Source organism: Cetorhinus maximus, chromosome 3 (genome assembly GCF_964194155.1).
Source record: "Cetorhinus maximus chromosome 3, sCetMax3.hap1.1, whole genome shotgun sequence".
Taxonomy (NCBI): Eukaryota; Metazoa; Chordata; class Chondrichthyes; order Lamniformes; family Cetorhinidae; genus Cetorhinus; species Cetorhinus maximus.
In genome coordinates, this window is record NC_135881.1 from 71,389,473 (window position 1) to 71,412,093 (window position 22,621).

General features: G+C 41.9%; 1 protein-coding gene across 8 annotated transcripts in view; it reads left to right on the forward strand.

Annotated features, from left to right (window-relative positions):
- tbc1d5 (TBC1 domain family, member 5) overlaps positions 1–14,674 on the forward strand; it is a 551,970-nt gene extending 537,296 nt beyond the window's left edge. For 7 of the 8 annotated variants that reach the window (XM_078538526.1, XM_078538531.1, XM_078538532.1 and 4 more), the window contains 2 exons: positions 7,282–7,467; positions 11,861–14,674. In XM_078538526.1, the coding sequence (XP_078394652.1) occupies positions 7,282–7,467; positions 11,861–12,187 (513 nt within the window). In that variant the 3' untranslated portion in view covers positions 12,188–14,674. The remainder of the gene's footprint in view (positions 1–7,281; positions 7,468–11,860) is intronic. The other variant, XM_078538533.1, reaches the window with a different exon arrangement.
- The last annotated feature ends 7,947 nt before the right edge of the window (positions 14,675–22,621 follow it).

Genomic DNA, 22,621 nt, shown 5'->3' on the forward strand with positions numbered 1-22,621 from the left:
CAAAGTATGGTGAATTGGTAGATTGTGAAGTCACTCAGCATGTAATGTTGAGTTGATTCCAGTGGTGCTATTTTGGAGCTCAGCACTGCACCTAACACCCTCTCTTAACTTCACATTCAGCAGCAGGAAGGTCCTCTCCAGCAGTGATATTTAAAGGGGTCATCAAATACTTTCAGGTTAGTTGATAATTGATTTCTGTTGGTTCCTGGTGAGTTTGTAGAAATATTTGGTGGTTTGCACTCTTGCTTGAAGTTGCACAAGTCCCCACGAGTGGTTTAGCAGGTGCTGAAGGACATTTTGCTTGTTTTGAGGCTTCTGCTCTGCCCCTTGGCTGTGGCATCAGGGAGAATGAGCAGAGGGAATACAGAGGATAACAGGCTGTTCAAACTCGAACTCAACAAGGAAGTGTGTATGATACATCTCTGCTTCACTAAGGTGGTGGTCACAAAAATCTGTCACCTGTTGCAGGCAGAACTGCAGCCTCACAGCAGGATGAGGATGGCATTGCCAGTGGCTGTAAAGGTGACTGTGACCATGAATCTTGATGCATTGGGCTTTTTCCACGCTGGAGTAGATGATATGTACAAAATCTCCGTTTGCCATCCACTGTTTTATAATGAAGAGAGGCTCTGTATGCAAAGAGTTTGGATAGATTACATGCTGTTTAGCCAGAGAAAAGTGGGTGGAGCGAGCATATGGCTTTGCCAGAATCACAAGCCTCCAAGGCAACAATAAATGCCAGCGCAAAACAAACATTCCACTTTATTCATCAAACCAGTCAATATTCCATACAAAAGGCAACTAATCACCTTGTGCATTTTCTTAGTGCCTGTCTTCTCTGTGCCTTTGCCTGCCCTAGCACTCTTACAGTGTTACCCCAGTGGCTGCAGCATCACTGAGGCAAAACTGCTGACTTTCAATGGGGGAGACTACAGATGGCCTTGCAGAACAACTTCAAGCAGCTCTTACCCCAAAGGTCCAGTTTTAAGCTGCATCACCTGAACAAGAGTGGAGTGGCAGCGGTCTGGGCTGGCTGGCCGATGGGCAACATCAATGGCACTGGTACAGTGGCAGTGGTGAGAGAATGAATGCTACCATCCTGAGAGAGGAGAGGGCAGCATACCTTCATCTGTAATCAGATGTTATTGGGTGGCTTCCGTTTGTGCTGCAATGGAAGTTGAAACATCGGCCATCAGATCCTTGTTGGGTCAACAAGTGTGCAAATAGAATTGGCCACCAATTACATACTGGAAGGATGGACCCTAAGCTCTTGTGCAATGTTGACGCTGCACGCCACCATACTCCTTGGTGGTGACAGTAGACTTTCAGGCAAGCCGACCAATGCATTTCCATGTGCATACCCATCAACAATTTTCTCTAGTCTGCCCCATCAAAGTCCTCATTGGCATTTTCTGCGCAGAATTCATGTTCAACCTTGTCTTCTGGTGAGCTGCCATCAGCGCTACCTTTTCCTCCTGCCCAGCTACAGGTCACTTGTCCCAGTGACTCACCACATGCAAGTCCCACCTGTAAGCTCTCCTCTACAACACATGCAGTCTCAGTATATGAGCTAGTGCCAGAGAGTGAGCGATCGAATGATGTTTCTCTTCACCTCCAGTCCCTTCTTCCAATCCTTGGTCCTGCACTGTTTGGCCAGGTTCCAGATCTTGGGTATCTGAAAGGAGAAATACACAAGGGTAGGGTCATGATGAAGGGATGGGAAAAATCAAGACATGTAAACTTACACCAACTGCAGCTTGTAAATCAGAAGAGATTATGGGATGAAGAGTCAGTGGGTGTGGGGAGGAGGATTAGATATGAGCATAGTCACCTTTGATGGTTTCAGAACTGCCAATATCCACAGCCTCAATCATGGCCACTACAATGATTGTGAGCACTGTCTTCTCCATCGTGGCAAGGACATGTGCCTTTACTTAATTGCACGTAGTATTTGGAACAAAATAAATGAATTAACGGCATAAATCAGTCAGAGGAGGGGGAATCAAGGACAAGAACAAAAGACAGAAAGGGGAATAAGAAAAGTGATAGGCAGAGAAATCAAGGGCAAGAATCAAACAGGGCCTCAGTGAAAAATAGTGGGAACGGGACAAGTAATGTTAAAAAGACAAGCCTTAAAGCTTTGTGCCTTAACGCGAGGAGCATTCACAATAAAGTGGATGAATTAACAGCGCAAATAGATGTAAACAGGTACAATATAGTCGGGATTACAGAGACATGGCTGCAGGGTGTCCAGGGATGGGAACTGAACATCCAGGGGTATTCAGTATTTAGGAAGGACTGACAAAAAGGAAAAGATGGTGGAGTTGCATTGCTAGTTAAAGAGGAAATTAACACAATAGTGAAGAAAGATATTAGCTCCGACGATGTGGAATCTGTATGGGTAGAGCTGAGAAACACTAAAGGGCAAAAAACGTTAGTGGGGGTTGTATATAGACCCCAAACTGTAGTGGTGATGTTGGGATGGCATTAAACAGGAAATTAGAGACGCATGCAATAAAGGAACATCTGTAATTATGGGTGACTTTAATATGCATATAGATTGGGCAAATCAAATTAGTAACAATACCGTAGAGAGGAGGAATTCCTGGAGTGTATACGGGATGGTTTTCTGGACCAATACGTTGAGGAACCAACTAGAAAACAGGCCATCCTTGACTGGGTATTGTGTAATGAGAAAGGAATAATTGGCAATCTAGTTGTGCGAGGCCCCTTGGGGATGAGCAACCATTATATGATAGAATTCTTCCATCAAGATGGAGAGTGACATAATTGATTCTGAGACTAGGGTCCTGAATCTTAATAAAGGAAACTACGATGGTATGAGGCGCGAGTTGGCTATGATGGATTGGGAAACTTTACTTAAGGGATGACGGTGGATAGGCAATGGCAAACGTTCAAAGAGCGCATGGGTGAACTGCAACAATTGTTTATTCCTGTCCATAACAAAAGAAAAATAGGAAAGGTGGCCAAACCATGGCTTACAAGGGAAATTAGAGATAGTATTAGATCCAAGGAAGAGGCATACAAATTGGCCAGAAAAAAACAACAGACCTGAGGATTGGGAGCACTTTAGAATTCAGCAAAGGGAGACCAAGGGATTGATTAAGAAAGGGAAAATCGAGTACGAGAGGAAGCTTGTGGGGAACATAAAAACTGACTGTAAAAGTTTCTATAGGTATGTGAAGAGAAAAAGATTGGTGAAGACAAATGTAGGTCCCTTACAGTCAGAAACAGGGGAATTTATAATGGGGAACAAAGAAATGGCTGACCAACTAAATACATACTTTGGTTCTGTCTTCACAAAGGAGGACACAAATAACATACCAGAAATGTTGGGGAACACATGGTTTAGTGAGAGGGAGGAACTGAAAGAAATCTACATCCCAGAGTACTTAAGGAAGTGGCCCGAGAAATAGTGGATGCATTGGTGGTCATCTTCTGAGATTCTATAAACTCTGGAACAGTTCCTACAGATTGGAGGGTAGCTAATGTAACCCCACTATTTAAAAAGGGAGGTAGAGAGAAAACAGGGAATTATAGACCAGTCAGCCTGACGTCGGTGGTGGGGAAAATTCTAGAGTCCATTATAAAAGATTTAATAGCTGAGCACTTGGAAAACAGTGGCAGAATCGGACAGAGTCAGCATGATGTATGAAAGGGAAACATGCTTGACAAATCTACTGGAATTTTTCGAGGATGTAACTAGTAGAGTTGATGAGGGAGAGCCAGTGGATGAGGTTTATTTGGACTTTCAGAAGGCTTTCGACAAAGTCCCACGTAAGAGTTTGGCGTGTAAAATTAAAGCACATGGAATGGCTGTAAATTGAGAGAGGGGAATTTGCAATGAGACCTGGGTGTCTTTGTACACCAGTCGTTGAAGATGAGCATGCAGGTGCAGCAGGCGGTAAAGAAGGCAAATGGTATGTTGGCCTTCATAGCGAGAGGATTCGAGTACAGGAGCAGGGATGTCTTGCTGTAATTATACAGGGCCTTGGTGAGACCACACTTGGAATATTGTGTGCAGTTTTGGTCTCCTTATCTGAGGAAGGATGTTCATGCTATAGAGGGACTGCAGCGAAGGTTTACCAGACTGATTCCAGGGATGGTGGGACTGACATATGAGAAGAAATTGAGTCAGTTAGGATTATATTTGCTGGAGTTCAGAAGAATGAGGGGGGGAATCTCATAGAAACCTATAAAATTCTAACAGGACTAGACAGGGTAGATGCAGAAAGGATGTTCCCGATGGTGGGGGAGTCTAGAACCAGGGGTCTCAGTCTGAGGATATGGGGTAGACCATTTAGGATTGAGATGAGGAGAAATTTCTTCATCCAGAAAGTGGTGAGCCTGTGGAATTCGCTACCACAGAAAGTAGTTGAGCCCAAAACATTGTACGTTTTCAAGAAGGAGTTAGATATAGCTCTTGGGGCGAAAGGGATCAAAGGATATTGGGAGAAAGCGGGAACAGGCTGTTGAGTTGGATGATCAGCCATGATCATAATGAATGGCAGAGCAGGCTTGAAGGGCCGAATGGCCTATTCCTGCTCCTATTTTCTATGTTTCTAAATAGAGGTTAATGGGTATGATCTTATAGCCATTACAGAGACATGATTACAAGGAGATCAAAGCTAGGAACTAAATATTCAGGGGTACGTGACTTTTCAAAAGGACTTGCAGGAAGGAAAGGATAGTGGGGTAACTTTGTTAGTACGAGATGGAATAAGTACAATAGCAAGAAAGATCTTGGATCGGAAGATGTAGAATCCATATGGGAGGAGGTAAGAAATAACAAGGGGAAGAAGACACTGGTGGGAGTAGTCTATGGGCCCCCTAATAAATCAGGAGATAATGCGGACATATAAAAAAGGCGGTACATTAATCATGGATGACTTTAATCTTCATGTAGATTGGGAAAATTAAATTGGCAGAGGTAGACACGAGCAAGAATTGATAGAGTGTATTCAGGACAGTTTCCTAGAACAATATGTTGTGAATCCAATAAGGGATCAGGCTACTTTGGATCTGGTAATGTGTAATGATAATAAATGATCTCAGAGTAAAGGATCCCCTAGGAAACAGTGACCATAATATGGTAGAATTTAGCACTTAGTTTGAGAGTGAGAAACTTGGATTGGAAACAACTGTACTAAACTTAGATAAGGGTAATTAAAATGGGATGAGAGCAGCTGGAGTGGACTGGGAAAGCAGTTTAGCAGAAAAGATGGTTGATGAACAATGACAGATGTTTAAGAAAATAGTTCATGACTCTCAACAAAGATGTATCCCAGTGAGGAAGAAGGATTGAAGGAAGGGGATAAACCAGCCATGGTTAACCAAGGAAGTTAAGGACAGTATTGAATTGAAAGAAAAAAACATATAACGTGGAAAAGATTAGTGGTAAGCCAGATGATTAGGAAAGTTTTAAAAATCAACAAAAGATGACCAAAAGAAATAAAGAGGGAGAAAATAAACTTTGAGGATAAACTAGCAAGTAATATAAAAATGGACAGTAAGAGCTTTTTTTAAATATATAGAAAGGAAGAGAGAGGCCAAAGCGAACATAGGCCCCTTAGACAATGAGGCTGGGAAAATAATAATGGGGAACCAGGAAATGGCGGAGGAGTTGAATAAATACTTTGCTTCAGTCTTCACGGTAGAAGATATTAACAGCATTCCAAAAGTACTAAATAATCAAGGGGCAAAAGAGGGGGAAGAAATAAATACAATAACTATCACTAGAGAAAAGGTACTAGGGAAACTAATGGGACCAAAAGCCGATAAGTCCCCTGGACCTGATGAGTTGCATCCTAGGATATTAAAGGAAGTAGCTACAGAGATAGTGGATGCACTGGTAGTAATCTTCCAAGAATCCTTAGATTTTGGAAAAGTCCCGAAGGATTGGAGAATGGCCAATGTAACACCCTTACTCAAAAAGGGAGAGAGACAAAAAACAGGTAACTATAGGCCAGTTAGCTTATCATCTGTCATTAACATGTTGGAGTCTGTTATAAAGGATGTAATAGCAGAGCATTTATAAATACATCATCTAATCAAACAGAGTCAGCATGGCTTCATGAAGGGAAATCACGCCTAACAAATTGATTAGAATTCTTTGAGGGCTTGACAGGGTAGCTGCTGAGAGGTTGTTTCCCCTTGTGGGAGAGAGTCTAGGACCAGAGGGCATAATCTCAGAGTAAGGGGACATCCATTTAAAACAGAGATGAGGAGGAATTCCTTCTCTCGGAGGGTAGTCAATCTGTGTAATTCTTTACCACAGAGGGCTGTAGAGGCTGGGTCGTTAAGTATATTCAAGGCTGAGATAGACAGAATTTTAATCAGTAAGGGAATCAAGGATTATGGGGACAAGGCAGGAAAATGGAGTTGAGGATTATCAGATCAGCCATGATCTCGTTGAATGGCGGAGCAGACTCGATGGGCTGAATGGCCTACTTCTGCTCCTACATCTTATGCCCCATGCCAAATTAGGTGCTGCTCCCTGTGATTGTGCACAATCTGGTCCTGCAAGTTAAGAGAGGCGTGGTGCAGTCTTCTTGGGTGTTGTGCCTGTTATGGTTGAATAGTTGGCAGGTCGTGCAAGCTATGAGATGTGAGTATGAGGCCGAAGCAGTGCTAAGTGCGTGAAGGAGGTCAATGTGAGGTATGAGTCTTGACCTGTGGTAGGTGAGTTATTTTCCAGATTGTCAGCCATTTTCCCTTGCTGAATTAAACACCCTTACTTTCCTTTCCTTTCCTACCACAATTTATAGGTTTTTAAAAACACAAACTTTGCATCACTTAGCTTTCACTTTGATTTACCTCCTCTACTTTCCCCACTGTTGGTGATGTCCCATACTAGGACAACAGTCCCACATTTACCTTCTCAGTTTAAAAGAAGATGGACAGGATGGTGTTGAAGCATTTTTTTTTAGCTCAAAAGATGATACCCAAGACTGCTGTAGATTCCAAAATCATGGTATAATTGCATTTATTCATGCTTCTTAATTAACATCATGTATTTCATGATAAACTGAAATTGAAAAATATTTTGTAACCTATTGCTTGTATGTTATTGATGGAAAGGAAAGTATATATATCTTTTAACATCAAAGTCATCCCTTTTTTTAAAATTCAAATAAATGCCAAATGCCTGTTTGCATGTGTGTTTCTATGTATTTATAAACAACCTTGTTTGCTTTTGGAATTCTTGCTTAGCTTTGCTTTCTTAAAAAAATGACCATTCATTGTCTTAAATACAAACAGATTAAAGACATTCTGAAAGGATCTCTGCGGTTTAACCAGAGTCAGCTGGAAGCAGAGGAAAATGAAGAGATTACAATAGCAGATAACCATTACTGTTCCAATAATCAAGGAGAAGGTGCAGAAGGTGAGAGCAAAAAGTTGCCAAATGCTGACAGGGAGATGCAGGCCACTGTGAAAAGAGAAGAGGTAAATCCATTCAAATATCTACCTAACCTAAATTACTAACATTGGAAGGTGCTACAAATGAATGCTGAAGGATAAATTCAGCTTCAGTTCTGTGTTCAATATTCAAATAATATACTCTATTTTGGGACAAGGTAAAGATTTTATTTTTATTATGTTTTGAAAGGGATTCCTAACTATTTATGGTTTAACGTTTGTGTACAGTAAAGACTTCTTCTATGCAAATATGTGTTAGAAGCATTGCAATAAACCTGCTGGTTTCTGGCAGCTGTACACATTGATTGCTGTGTGTGAATGAGGCACCTGTAGTTTAGCTTTTCACTGAAGTGAAATCAGTCATTGGCATCTATCCTAAATGAAACTCTTAAAAATGATGTGCTCTCTGGCAAGGATTGCAGAGTCAATCATAACAGCTGATCCATTAGTAAATGGTTCAATCAATGACAGCAGAGAAATCAAATAATAATTTGGATTGTTGAAAAGGATGAATGACAGTTTCATATTTTTAATGTGATGTTGGTGAGGACTTTAGTGTTCATTTCAGCATTGAGGCTCAAATACATTGTAGGCATAATATAGCTCCATCTCCACCCATAGGTTAAAAATGTATCCTTTGACTCATCTTTTAAGTCTCCTTACTTTGCTTAGTGTTAAAATATGTTTTTTATTCCTCCTCTTATTTAGTACAAATATTTTCATTAAAATTGGAGAAATCTTAAAACGTTGTCCTTATTTATCCTTGCAGAAGTCATACAAGCTTTTTCATCCTATACTGCATAATCCATCTACCCCAGAAACACTGACTTGAGTTTCATTGTAATTCAGGGTTATGGAGAAAGCCACTGGTTGCTGTTGAAATATGTGCAGCAAGGTTTGTCATCCAGTTGCTTTTGAACTGGAACACAAAAATCATTATGATGTTTACAGTAGGCAAGTGGAAAGGGTTTATGGAAATTTTAGTGAGACTAAAATTAAAATTTGATACTTTTCACCTTAGTAGGGCCATTTGTGTCATCTTGCAACTTCTTTGACTTTCTTCAAACCTCCCTCAGTCCACATCTCAATGTTATTCACCCATCCCATTTTTCTTCTTCCTCTTCTGTTTTTACCCTCAATTTCTCCTTCAACTGTTGCCATTTCAAGGCTGTTGAGTCTTTGTTTCCAGTGTCAGTACTTGATTATGTTTCTCTCTCCAACTGTATTTAGCAACCCTTTTGATTCTTGAACTTATACTCTTGATCTAACCCACTCATTTGTCTTTCTGTTCATCCAGCTGATTCTAAGCCTCCTCCACCATACCAACATTCAAAAGCTGTTGTCCTCTCATGCTTCTCTTCAGAGCCCTACTCTTGCATCCATAGAGTGCAACACTCAACACTAGTGATTGTACCAGATGTTTTTTTCAGCTTCATGCTGATGCTTTTGGACTTCCAGACACTTACTGGTCACGGCTCTTGCCGTAGTTAATCTAACTTGGATTTCATTCTTGGATGTAACTTTGGTGTTTATCATGGAGCCGAGGTACTTTAATTTGTCCACTGCCTCTATCTCAGTGCTTCCAATCTTGACTTTTCCATTGCCATTTAGAGCCATAATGTTGGCCTTTACCTCATTTATGTTTAGTGCAAAAGACTCACTGTGTCTTTTGACTAGGCCTGCCATAGTCTCTAGTTCTTCCTTTAATCTGTCTATGAGTATGGTGTTGTTTGCATACTAGAAATTCCACATGCTGCAACCTCCTATGATGCAGCCACACCTCTTTGGTAACTTCTTGCATCATCCTCATTAACTTCTGTCCCACAGCATTAGACAGCATGGGTGACAGAAGACACCCCTGCCTAACTTACTTCTTGAACTGGAATTGTTTTGCTTGTCCATCACTAACTCTGACGACTCCTGAAGCATTTCTGTATAGCTTTTGTGTTAGCATCACAAGATATTTGGGTACATTAAAGTCTATGAGTGTCTTCCATAGAACGTCATGCTGGGACAATATTGAAAGCTTTGGCATAGACTATGAACATGAACCAAAGCTGAACTTCCTGCTTATTTTCACATTTCTCCATGAGATTTCTGAGCACAAGCATAACATCAGTTGTACCCTTTTCAAGAAAGAAGCCAAACCGCTTCTCTGCCACTTCTGTGATGACATCATTGTTACTACGTTAGATGCATGACTGATGAGGCTTAGCATACAATGTTTTGGACAGTCCTGTATGCCTGCTATCTTGGGCATTGTGACCATCTCGGATATAGTCCCTTCGCAAGGCCATTCATCTGTAATCCGTATCTCATCAATAGTCTGTTTCATTGCATCTACTACTGTTTCACCTCCTGCTAGCATCTGATCTTGCCCTTCTGTCTTTACATTCTTGATGTTATTTATAGCTTTACCATCTCATCATTCAGTACCTCGGGTCTAGTTCTTCTTTTAACTTCCAATCTTTATTGTTCATCTTTTCTGGTTCTTCATCCTGGGAAAAGTACAGACAGTTAAATGACTTGTCAAGGAGCGGGTGGAGAAATTGGTAGATGAATTATGTTTTGATGCTCTGCCGTAACTTTTACTAGCTGGTTCGTGTGATCTTCTCATAGGCCAAAGACTAGGTCACCTGCTCTATTGATCATGGTTTGGTAAGATTAGCTCACTTTAAAAAGCAGGATTTTTTAAATGTGGAAATCTGTAAATTTACAATTTATGTACCATTGCTCAATTTTGTCTAAACAATACAGTTACATCAAACAAAATGTTTTTGTTGTATTGAAGGGATGAAATTTAATACAGAACAATATAAGAGGACTAATTTTGATGATATAAAAAAGCAATACACTAAAGTAGCACTTAGGGGTTAAGATTAGTAGTAGGACATGAATAAAGCTGTGAGCAAGAGAAATGAAAAACATTAAACCTATGATTTCAATATTAAGCCTATACAAATCACTGGTTAGGTAGCATATGGAATATTGTGCCAAATTGCACCATTTTAGAGAGGATGTCAAGATCATGGAGAAGGTACAGAGATGACTTACTAAGGTAACACCAAGAATAAGAGGCTTTAATTATGAGAGGAGTTAGAGAAAGCAGGTTTCCTTCCACTAAAATTGAAGTTACGAAGAACTCTAATAAAGGTACTCAAAATTATGATGGGTTTTACTAAAGTAAATTGAGAAAAACTATTCCACTGGTGAATAGATAACTGAAGGACATAAAATTAAGATTATCAGAGGAAATGAAAGAGGTCAGGAGATTAGATATTTTTACAGAAGGTTGTTGCGCCATAGAATGCCCAGCAACATCCATAATAAGGGAAGTGGAAAACTATTTTAGAAGGAAAAATGTGACACGTTATGGAGAAAGAGCAGTGGATTAGGACCGTCTTTCAGAGAACCAGTACAGACTTAATGAGACAAATGGCTTCCTACTATGCAGTAAAATTCTGAGAGATCTTTGGCTAGGAATTTCATTCAAAAGTGTTTGTAAGAGATTTTAGAAAAAAACTTGGACTTTTTACATCATCTCTTTATGGCCAATACATGGCTTCAAACCTAGCCTGTTGAATTCTGATTGAATTTGCATCCATTTAGTTCGTAACACACAGCCGGATTGTGAAATGCATAATTTCTCTAACATTTTGTTTAGTGATGTCTGGAATACAAGCTGTGTAAGTGCAGATGTAACATTTTGAAAATTCATTCAACAGCTGAACATGTTAATCAACTTGGTGTATCAATTTGACTTTTGATTTTTTGAGTTTAAAGATTACATATGATTAATCAATATTATGTTCTCAAATTTTTTAAGATTAATATTTATTAAATCATAGAATGGGTACAACACTGAAAGAGTGCATTTGGCCTATCATGTACATGCTGACTCTGGAAGAGCAACTGAGATAGTCTCACTCCCCTTCCTTTTCCCTTTAGCCCTGCAACCTTTTCCCTTCAGGCACTCAATTTCCTTTTGAAAGCAACAATTGAATCTGCCTCCAACACACTGTCAGGCAGTGCATTCCAGATCCTGACCACTCATTGCACAAAAAAGATTTTCCTCATGTCACCTCTGGTTTTTTTGTCAATCACTTTAAATCGGTGTCTTCTGGTTCTCGACCCTTTGACAAATGAGAACAGTCTCTCCCCACCTACACTCCAGACCATTACCAAATCTCCTCTCAACTTACTCTTCCCTAAGGAGAACAACCCCAGCTTCTCCAGTATATGCTAGTAACTGAAGTCCCCCATCCTGAAACCATTCTCATAAATCTCCTCTGCACCCTCTCCAATGCCTTCTCATCCTTCATAAAGTGTGGCTCCGAACCTTTTATAAAGGTTCACCATAATCCCTTGCTTTAAGAGTTAGTGATCCACAATTTTTAACTGTTGCCGTGTTTATTTCTAGGCCACATCACTGACTTCCTTGAATTCAGATGGTAGAAATTCAGATGACTACATCTTAGTTTCTAAAGAAGATGATGACTTGGTGCATGAGCACCCCTCTGAAAATTTGGAAACAACAGGAGCTGCATCAGAGAAACATCAAACTTCACAGGTGCCAAACACCTCTGAAGCAACTAGAAAACAAACACAGCAATCTCCAGTGTTTTCTGACCCTCTAACCAGTGGAGTTTTGGGGTCACCATCCAGCAACTCAGGATCCAGTCCAGATGACGACAGTAGCAACAGCAAGGATTCTGATTTCACCATTGTCAGCCCACTGGACATCTGAATTTTCTTCCACTCAGCATTGGCCTCCATATTGGTAGAAAACTTATTATCTGCACGCTAATAAAATTCTGTATGGATTGCTTGACAACTGCAACACTCCTTTCTCAGTCTGAAAATGATATAAAGTTTACACTCCTTGGAGTGTGTCCTTGTGACTTAATAATGTATATTGGATTGTAGTTAAATGATGGATCATAGTTAAATGATGTGAATTTACTTTGGTGCCCATCTCACATTCACATCAGTTATTTAGATATCTTTAAGCCTAAAGTGACCATATATTCGAAACCAGGTCCAGGAACACACAGCTCAACACTCACCCACGCCACCCAAGGCAATGGAGTGCACTCTGATCCAGCTCCCAGGACATCCAACTCCAGCTTCTGATCAGTAGTGCAGTTACCAGAGCCCCCTAATATTTGGCTCTGGAGCCATTTTCTCTTCAACCAAATTTCTCAGGAAAACTGCATTATTTGGGAACTATTCAGGAATTGATTGGGGTGGGCAGGTGGGGGGGGTGGGCACTTAGCATGTGCACTGCAGTCACAGAGCAAGGTCTCTACACAAAGTCTCTGGGTGAGTGCACTACTACTACCAGTCAAAAAGAGGAGATTGACAACCCTTCCAACAATTGGAACCCAGACTTGCCCACCATATTAAACACCACAGGGTAGTTCAGCACACATAACTCCTGATTTGAACAGGCACAGCCTTTTAATAGGGTATTCATTTGGGGATCAATTTCATAAACTGGGGACTCTTCTGGAACATTGTTGACACAATATCTCATTTTGGACTGTCCCCAAAGTGAGGACGTATAGTCACCCTACTTTAGCTTTCTGTCCCAAATAGTTCTAACTGCTTAGCAACCATTTTAGCACAGCTAGTTCAGAATTTCATTTTAATAAGTGGACTACCTGCTTGACATAAATTTTGACGTGGAGGCTGTGAATATCCATATCAATGTAAAAATCTGTCTGAGAGGATGTGTCTGCTTGAGCGCACCATATCCTCTGTCTTACCCAGGCAGCAATGGGAGTTTTCAGTGTTTGGGGCCGAACGCGGCTCGCAGAGAGGGTTTACTGGGATCGGGTGTGCAGGGGGGTCAGAGGGAAGGCCAAGGGCTGGCTTTTAGTGCCCCGCCAGTGCTAGGGCCCTCAATCAGGCACTGAGTACCCGTGAATGAGGGGCCTCCCCATACGAAAGCACAGGCCAACTCAACAGGTTTTGCTGGGCAGCCTTTGGGAGGCACAGGAGAGCCGTGAGAGACCCGTTTAATCCCTGAACCAACATTGAGTTCCCATGGGCTCAGGGGTAATTGGTGTCAAGTGGCTCATTAATTAGCCTAATTGACATATTGCTGCTTGCAGGCAGGATTCCCGCATCAGGTCTCTCCCACTCGTAACTTAATTGGGCACCATTTTCTGATGCCGAGAATCTGATGCAGGTACTCCCGTCCGATAGTCTCACCCCACCCACCCCAACATCATGCCCACTCTGTCAGGCTCAGTTAAATTCTGAACATAGCTTCAAAGGCTGAAATTGGTATGGGTATTCCCAATAATATAGTAAGATATTTAGGGATAAGGAAGGTACTTATTAATTCTGGTATCTCCCACTCTGTCTCCTGTTTATACTTAGTATAAATTTGTGATAGCATTTTGAAATGCTGAGTAAGTATTAATGTCTAATCCCTCTGACTGTTGTGGAAGTGATGTGGCCACGATCATATATTACTGGAGTAAATGATCCTTTTATTCACTATAGCTGTCCCTTAGCAATGGAAATGCAATAAATACTTTGCATCTGGTAATGATTAAAGAGTGAGCTTAGACTAATGCTATTTTATTAATCTGCCAATTTGGTTTGGTGTCTTTGTGGCTTTGTTGCCTTTATGCTAATTGCTGTTTGATTGCATCAGCAATATTGCACTGAAATGTGTTTACATTGTGCTTCCAATTTTACAATATGGAAATGATGTCTTTTTATTCAACTGCTGTATCTCATATATGTGCCCATACCTGGAGCATTTTGCAAAGAAAGGAATGGGAATTTCATAAAATGCAAGTCAATATTGCTGAATAATTAGTTAAAAAGTAGCTGCCTGAATATTTTATACCGTTTCTACTATGAGAACCTGCTACATGCTACCAAACAATTGTAGTAACACAGATGTCGCCCCATTTAACAGTATGTGTTCCTACAAGTTACTTTGCTGCAATGTTTAATTTTGTATATCGTACATGTATAATGCCTGGTGTCTAACTGAGAAAATCACTGGAATTTATTGTACCAACATTCACTGTAGTGATTTAGTATAAAACTGCATTTAATATAAGATCTCAAATGTTCAGTAAACCACCCACAACGTTCTTAAAATGTATACGGAATGCTATAACCAAATTATGTGCTTATTGAAGTATTGGCCTGCTATATAGAAAGTAATGTTGTTAAACCAAATTGTCAGATAAAGACTCTTTTTACAGAATAGATTTAGATTCATAGATAATAGATCATTGGATCATAGAATGGTTACACAACAGAAGGAGGCCATCCGGCATGTCGTGCCTGCGCTGGCCCTCTGATGGAGCAATTCATCTAGTGCCACTTCCCTACCTTAACACTGCAAATGTTTCATTTTCAGATAAAGATTTGATTCCCTTGTGAAAGCCACAATCAACACTGCCTTCACCAGACTCAGGCAGTGCAGTCCAGATCCTAACCACTTGCTGTGTGAAAAAGCTTTTCCTCATGGTCATCATTGCTGCTTTTGCTAATTACCTTAAATCTATGCCCTCTAGTTCTTGATCCTTCCACTAATGGGAACAGTTTCTCCCCATCTACTTTGTCCAGACCCCTCATGATTTTGAATACCTCTATCAAATCTCTCAATCTTCTCTTCTCCAAGGAGAACAGTCCCAACTTCTCCAGTCTTTCTACATAACTGAAGTTCCTCAGCCTTGAAACCATTCTCGTAAAACTTTTCTGCACTGTCTCTAATACCTTCTTACTTTCTAAAGTGTGGTGCCCAGACCTGGACACAGTACTCCACAGTGTTTTAACATAACTTCCTTACTTTTCTACTCTGTGCCTCTATTGAAAAAGCCCAGGATGTCAAATGCTTTATGAACTGCTCTCTCAATCTGTCCTCCTATCTTCATTGATTTACATACAAACATACAAATTAGGAGCAGGAAACACCATTCGGCCCTTGAACCTTCTCCGCTATTCAATAAGATCATTGCTGATCTGATCGCCTGAACGCCACTTTCCTGCCTAACCCCTGATACCCTTTGACTCCCTTGTTGGTCAAGAATCTATCTACCACTACCTTAAAAATATTCAATGACCCTCCCTCCACCACTGTCTGGAAAGAGAGTTCCGGAGACTCTCTGAGGGAAAAAATTTCTCCTCATCTCATTTTTAAATGGGAAACCCCTTATTTTTAAACCATGCCCCCCTAGTTATAATCTCTCCATAAGGGGAAACATCCTTTCAACACCCACCCTGTTAAGTCCCTTCAGGATCTAATATTTGTCAATAAAATCACCTCTAATTTTTCTAAACTCCAATTGATACAGGACAAACCTGTCCAACCTTTCCTCATAAGATGATTCCTTCATCGCAGAAATCAGTTGAGTGAACCTTCTCTGAACTACTTCCTTAAATAAGGAGACCAAAACTGCACATAATACTCTAGATGTGGTCTAACCGATGCCCAGTACAGCTTTAGCAAAACATCTCGACTTTTATATTCCATTCCCCTTGCAATAAATAACACTTTCATCTGCCTTCCTAATCACTGGCTATACCTGTATACTAACTTTGAGATTCATGTACCAGACGCCCAGATAGATCCCTCTGGACCACAGAGTTCTGCAATCTTTCTTCATCTAAACAACATGCCACTTTTCTATTCTTCCTGCCAAAGTGGACAACTTTACATTTTCCCACATCGTTCTCTATCTGCTAATTTTTTGTCTACTCATATTATGACACAGCCAATAGTAAAGGCTGAGTTGTTCAAATCTCAGAGGGAAACTTGAAACAACTGTCATAACCCATTTTTGCAATTTGTATGTTTCGAGATGCAGGCTTTGAATTCAGTAGTAATAAGACCACAGTCTCGAGGTTTTTTTTATAAAACTAAATTAAACATTTATTAATACAAGAAAGATTGTAAACACATCCATACGTCTTATAAATTACGACTATAATAACTACAAAAATCCCCAAATTAATCTGACTCTCCAATTACACCCCTGGTAAGGCAACAATAAAACTTATAGATTTAACAGACCTCTGACAAAGCACATCCTGGACAGTTGCATTCAAAATGAGTTTCTTTCAGCTCTGGGTCCTTGCAGATAGACTTGAGGCTTATAGGCTGGAGGCCTCTCACACTTGTTGGATCTTAAAATGTCTCTACCTTACACACAATCTCCTTTATACATATTTGAATGTAAATTTTCCATTGTATCACTCGGCTTTTAACTTTACTTCTTCTAACAATAACATCCTTTCAATCCCACCAATTTTATTAGTAACCTGAAAAAAAATAAACACATTGCTTAGCATCTTCTAGCTAGGTGTAATATTTCACCCACAGTCTTGAATGGTTTCTTTTAACAAATGCAAATTTACATTTTACCTTCTACCCTTCTTACATTTATCTAATTAACATCTCAAAACTACTATACATCAAAGCACCCAGACTAGCTGGCTTTAATCCAATTAAAACACATAGACACAGACCCCATTAGAACTCTATTTTAAAATAATTTCTAATAACATTATTATATCTTCTTGACACTCACTTAACCTATCTATATCCCTTTTCAGACTCCTTATGTCCTCTTCATAACTTACTTTCCTACCTACTTTTGTGTTATGAGCAAATTTAGCAGCCATACATTCGGGGCAGAATTTTGCCCTTGGTGGGCAGGTGGGCCCCACCGGCTCGGCGGCGGGCAGGCAGCCAATCCCCGCCACTGAAACGGGGCCAACTGCCATTTTGAGTGGGCGGGCCGCCTGACAGGAAGCACTATGCACTTCCTGTGTGGGGGGGGGGATGTGGAGGGATTCCCCAACTGTCAAAGTGTGCTCTTTCGCGCATGCGTGTGAAAGAGCGCACATCTCCCTGAGACTCAGTGCTGTCTCAGGGAGATTACTGACAGCCTCAAAAACTTTAAAAATAGAAAAATAAAAAAATTATTAACATGTCCCCCTCATGTGACAATGTCACACGGGATGGGACATGTTAATAAGAAGCACAGAAACTTTATTAAAGTTTTTTAAAAAGGACATGAAACCTCATCCTGCCGGTTGATGAGGTTTCATGTTTTTTCAGAAGCTCTGCTGGGGCTCCTGGCCTGCCTGCCAACCTTAAGGTTGCACGGGCAGGGTCTTTATCTTAGTTATCCTGTCAATGGCCTCAATTGGCCATTGGCGGGCGGACAGCTGATTTCACTGTCCACCCGCCTTCCTAAAGATTTAAATGGATGAGGATGACGTCGGGGTTTCCCCCTGATGTCATCCCGCATCATTTTCATGTCGGTGAGCGGGCCCCGCCCCCAAATCGCCGACAGGAAAATTCTGGCCTCGGTCTCTTCATCCAAGTCATTGATGTAGATTGCAATAGTTGAGGTCCCAGCACTGATCCCTGTGGCACTCCACTCATTCCATCTTGCCAACCTGGAAATTACCCATTCATGCACACTCTATTTCCAGTTAGCTAGCTAACCAATCATATATCCATGCTAATATTCTATCCCCCACACCATGAGCTCTTATTTTGTACAGTAGCCTTTAATGTGGCACCTAGCCAAACCCTTTCTAAGTACACCAAATCCACACATTCCCTTTATCCACGTTGCTTGTTACTTCCTCAAAGAACTCTAATAAATTAGTGAAACATGATTTCCCTTTCCCATATGACCTGGGCAGCATCTTTTTCCTTGGTAAAGACAGATGTAATGGATTCATTTAATACCCCAGCCACGCTCCCTGCCTCTATGCGCAAATCCTCTTTTTGGTCCTTAATCAATCCCACTCCTTTTACCACCTTTGTACTATTTATATGTCATCAGAAGACTTTTGGATTCCCTGTTATGTTAACTGCCAGTCTCTATTCTTACGGTCTCTTTGCTTCTCTTATTTGCTTTTTCAATTTTACTCTGAACCTTCCATACTCAGCTCAATTTTTGATTGTATTTATCCACCTAACATCTATCATAAGCATACTTTACAAAATAAAAGCAAAAAACTGCGGATGCTGGAAATCCAAAACAAAAACAAAAATACCTGGAGAAACTCAGCAGGTCTGGCAGCATCTGCGGAGAGGAGCACAGTTAACGTTTCGAGTCCGAATGACCCTTCAACAGAACTAAGTAAAAATAGAAGAGAGGTGAAATATAAGCTGGTTTAAGGAGGGGTGGGACAAGTAGAGCCGGATAGAGGATAGGTGGAGATAACCAAAAGATGTCACAGACAAAAGGACAAAGAGGTATTGAAGGTGGTGATATTATCAAAGGAATGTGCTAATTAAGGGTAGATAGGACAAGCAAGGTACAGATAGCCCTAGTGGGGGTGGGGTGAAGGAATCAAAAAAGGCTAAAAGGTAGACATAAAACAATGGATGGAAATACGTTTAAAAATAATGGAAATAGGTGGGAAAAGAAAAATCTATATAAATTATTGGAAGAAAAAGGGGGGGGATCGGAAAGGGGTGGGGATGGAGAAGAGAGTTCATGATCTAAAATTGTTGAACTCAATATTCAGTCCGGGAGGCTGTAAAGTGCCTATTAGGAAGATGAGGTGCTGTTCCTCCAGTTTGCGTTGAGCTTCACTGGAACAATGCAGCAAGCCAAGGACGGACATGTGGGCATGAGAGCAGGGTGGAGTGTTGAAATGGCAAGCGACAGGGAGGTCTGGTGGACAGACCGGAGGTATTCTGCAAAGCGGTCACCCAGTCTGTGTTTGGTCTCTCCAATGTAGAGGAAACCGCATTGGGAGCAATGAATGCAGTAGATTAAATTGAGGGAAGTGCAAGTGAAATGCTACTTCACTTGAAAGGAGTGTTTGGGCCCTTGGATGGTGAGGAGAGGGGAAGTAAAGGGGCAGGTGTTGTACCTTTTGCGGTTGCATGGGAAGGTGCTGTGGGAAGGGGTTGAGGTGTAGGGGGTGATGGAGAAGTGGACCAGGGTGTCCCGGAGGGAACAATCCCTGCGGAATGCCACTGGGGGGGGTGAAGGGAAGATGTGTTTGGTGGTGGCCTCATACTGGAAATGGCGGAGGATGATCCTTTGAATGCGGAGCCTGGTGGGGTGATAAGTGAGGACAAGGGGGACCCTATCATGTTTCTGGGAGGGAGAAGAAGGTGTGAGGGTGGATGCGCGGGAGATGGGCCGGACACGGTTGAGGGCCCTGTCAACCACCGTGGGTGGAAAATCTCGGTTAAGGAAGAAGGAGGACATGTCAGAGGAACTTTTTTTGACAGTGGCATCATCAGAACAAATGCGACGGAGGCGAAGGAACTGAGAGAATGGGATGGAGTCCTTACAGGAAGCGGGGTGTGAAGATCTGTAGTCGAGGTAGCTGTGGCAGTCGGTAGGTTTGTAATGGATATTGGTGGACAGTTTATCACCAGAAATTGAGACAGAAAGGTCAAGGAAGGGAAGGGAAGTGTCAGAGATGGACCATGTGAAAATGATGGAGGGGTGGAAATTGGAAGCAAAATTAATAAATTTTTCCAGGTCCACACGAGAGCATGAAGCAGCACCGAAGTAATCATCGATGTACCGAAGAAAGAGTTGTAGGAGGGGGCCGTTGTAGGACTGGAACAAGGAATGTTCCACATACCCCATAAAGAGACAGGCATAGCTGGGGCCCATGCGGGTACCCATAGCCACACCTTTTATTTGGAGGAAGTGAGAGGAGTTTAAGGAGAAATTATTCAGTTTGAGAACAAGTTCAGCCAGACGGAGGAGAGTAGTGGTGGATGGGGATTGTTCGGGCCTCTGTTCGAGGAAGAAGCGGAGAGTCATCAGACCATCCTGGTGGGGGATGGACAGTGTAGAGGGATTGGACGTCCATGGTGAAGAGGAGCCGGTTGGGGCCAGGGAACTGGAAATTGTTGATATGATGTAGGGTGTCAGAGGAATCACGGATGTAGGTGGGAAGGGACTGGACAAGGGGAGAGAGAATGGAGCCAAGATAGCAAGAAATGTGTTCTGTGGGGCAGGAACAGGCTGACACGATCACTCTGCCGGGACAGTCCTGTTTGTGGATTTTGGGTAGGAGGTAGAAGCAGGCCGTCCGAGGTTGGGAGACTATCAGGTTGGAAGCTGTGGAAGGAAGATCTCCAGAGGAGATGAGGTCAGTAACAGTCCTGGAAACAATGGCTTGATGTTCAGTGGTGGGGTCATGGTCCAGGGGGAGGTAGGAGGAAGTGTCTGCGAGTTGACGCTCAGCCTCTGCGAGGTAGAGGTCAGTGCGCCAGGCAACAACAGCACCACCCTTGTCAGCAGGTTTGATGACAATGTCAGGGTTGGGCCTGAGAGAACGGAGTGCAGCAAGTTCAGAGAGAGACAACTTAGAGTGGGTGAGAGGAGCAGAGAAAATGAGATGACTAATGTCACGCCGACCGTTCTCAATGAAAAGATCAAGAGAAGGTAAGAATCCAGAGGGAGGGGTCAAGGTGGAGGGAGAATATTGGAGGTGGGTAAAAGGATCTGTTGAACAGGGAGAGGACTCCTGCCCAAAGAAGTGAGCACGGAGACGAAGGCGGCAGAAGAAGAGTTCAGCATCGTGCCGAGCCTGAAATTCATTGAGATGAGGGCGTAAGGGTATGAAACTAAGTCCTTTGCTGAGCACTGAACGTTCAGCGTCGGAGAGGGGAAGGTCAGGGGGTATAGCGAATACACGGCCGGGGCTGGGATTGGAAGACGGGATGGGGACAGAGGGACAGGCAGAGGTGGAGGGTCCTGGATGGGTGTTGGTGTCGTTGAGTTGTTGGAGCTTGCATTCCTTTGCACCTGAAAGAAAGAGACAAAGTTTCTTGCTGAGGTGTCGGATGAGACGAAGAATAAAATGAAACTGGGGGCACGCGCAGCTTCGAAAAAGGCTGCTGCGGTGCTGCTGGAGGGAGAGGTCGAGTGTGTTCATATGGCGGCACATGGCACTAACTGTGGATCTCAGAATGCGACGCGAACAGCAGTCCGAGGAGCATTGTATGTCCCGGAGATACCTGTAATCCTGGGTGGGTTCGAAACATGAGGGATGGAACTTCAGTTGAAATCCACTTGGGGTAAGTTGGAGACGGAGACAGTCACTGAGGAAGGAAATATGGCTGTGAAAGCGGGTTTTAGTAAACACCTTATCAAACACCAGGAGAGAAATGGAAAGCAATGAAGGTGAACAAGGCAAAAGAGAGATACGAAAATCCTGACGGAGTGAAGAGCAATACTTCTTCAAGGTAGGCATTCCTTGAAGAGAAGTGGCAGTCAATTAAACACTAAGATAAAAGCAAAAAACTGTGGATGTTGGAAATCCAAAACAAAAACAAAAATACCTGGAAAAACTCAGCAAGTCTGGCAGCATCTGCGGAGAGGAGCACAGTTAACGTTTCGAGTCCGAATGACCCTTCAACAGAACTAAGTAAAAATAGAAGAGAGGTGAAATATAAGCTGGTTTAAGGAGGGGTGGGACAAGTAGAGCTGGATATAGGATAGGTGGAGATAACCAAAAGATGTCACAGACAAAAGGACAAAGAGGTGTTGAAGGTGGTGATATTATCAAAGGAATGTGCTAATTAAGGGTAGAAAGCAGGACAAGCAAGGTACAGATAGCCCTAGTGGGGGTGGGGTGGAGTGAAGGAATCAAAATAGGCTAAAAGGTAGAGATAAAACAATGGATGGAAATACATTTAAAAATAATGGAAATAGGTGGGAAAAGAAAAATCTATATAAATTATACTTTTTCTACTTCATCTTAATCTCTATCTGTTTTGTCATCCAGGGAGCTCTGGATTTGTTTGCCCTACCTATCCCTTTTGTGGGAATATACCTTGACTGTACTTGAACTATATTTTCTTTAAAGACAGCCCATTGTTCAGTTACATTTTTGCCTGCTAATCTTTGATTCCAATTTATCTAGGCACAATCCATTCTTACCCCATTGAGGTTGGCTTTCCCCAGTTAATATATTCTTACTCTGGATTGTTCCTTGTCCTTTTCCATAGCCAACCTAAACCTTATAATACAATGATCACTGTCCCCTAAATGTTCCTCCAGTGACACTTGGCCCAACTCATTCCCAAAAACCAGGTCTAGCAATGCCTTTTTTGTTGAACTGGAAACCTCCTGCTGTAGAACTCTAAAAACTCTTGCCCCACTCTGCTCTTTACACAACTACTACCCAGTCTATATTCAGATAA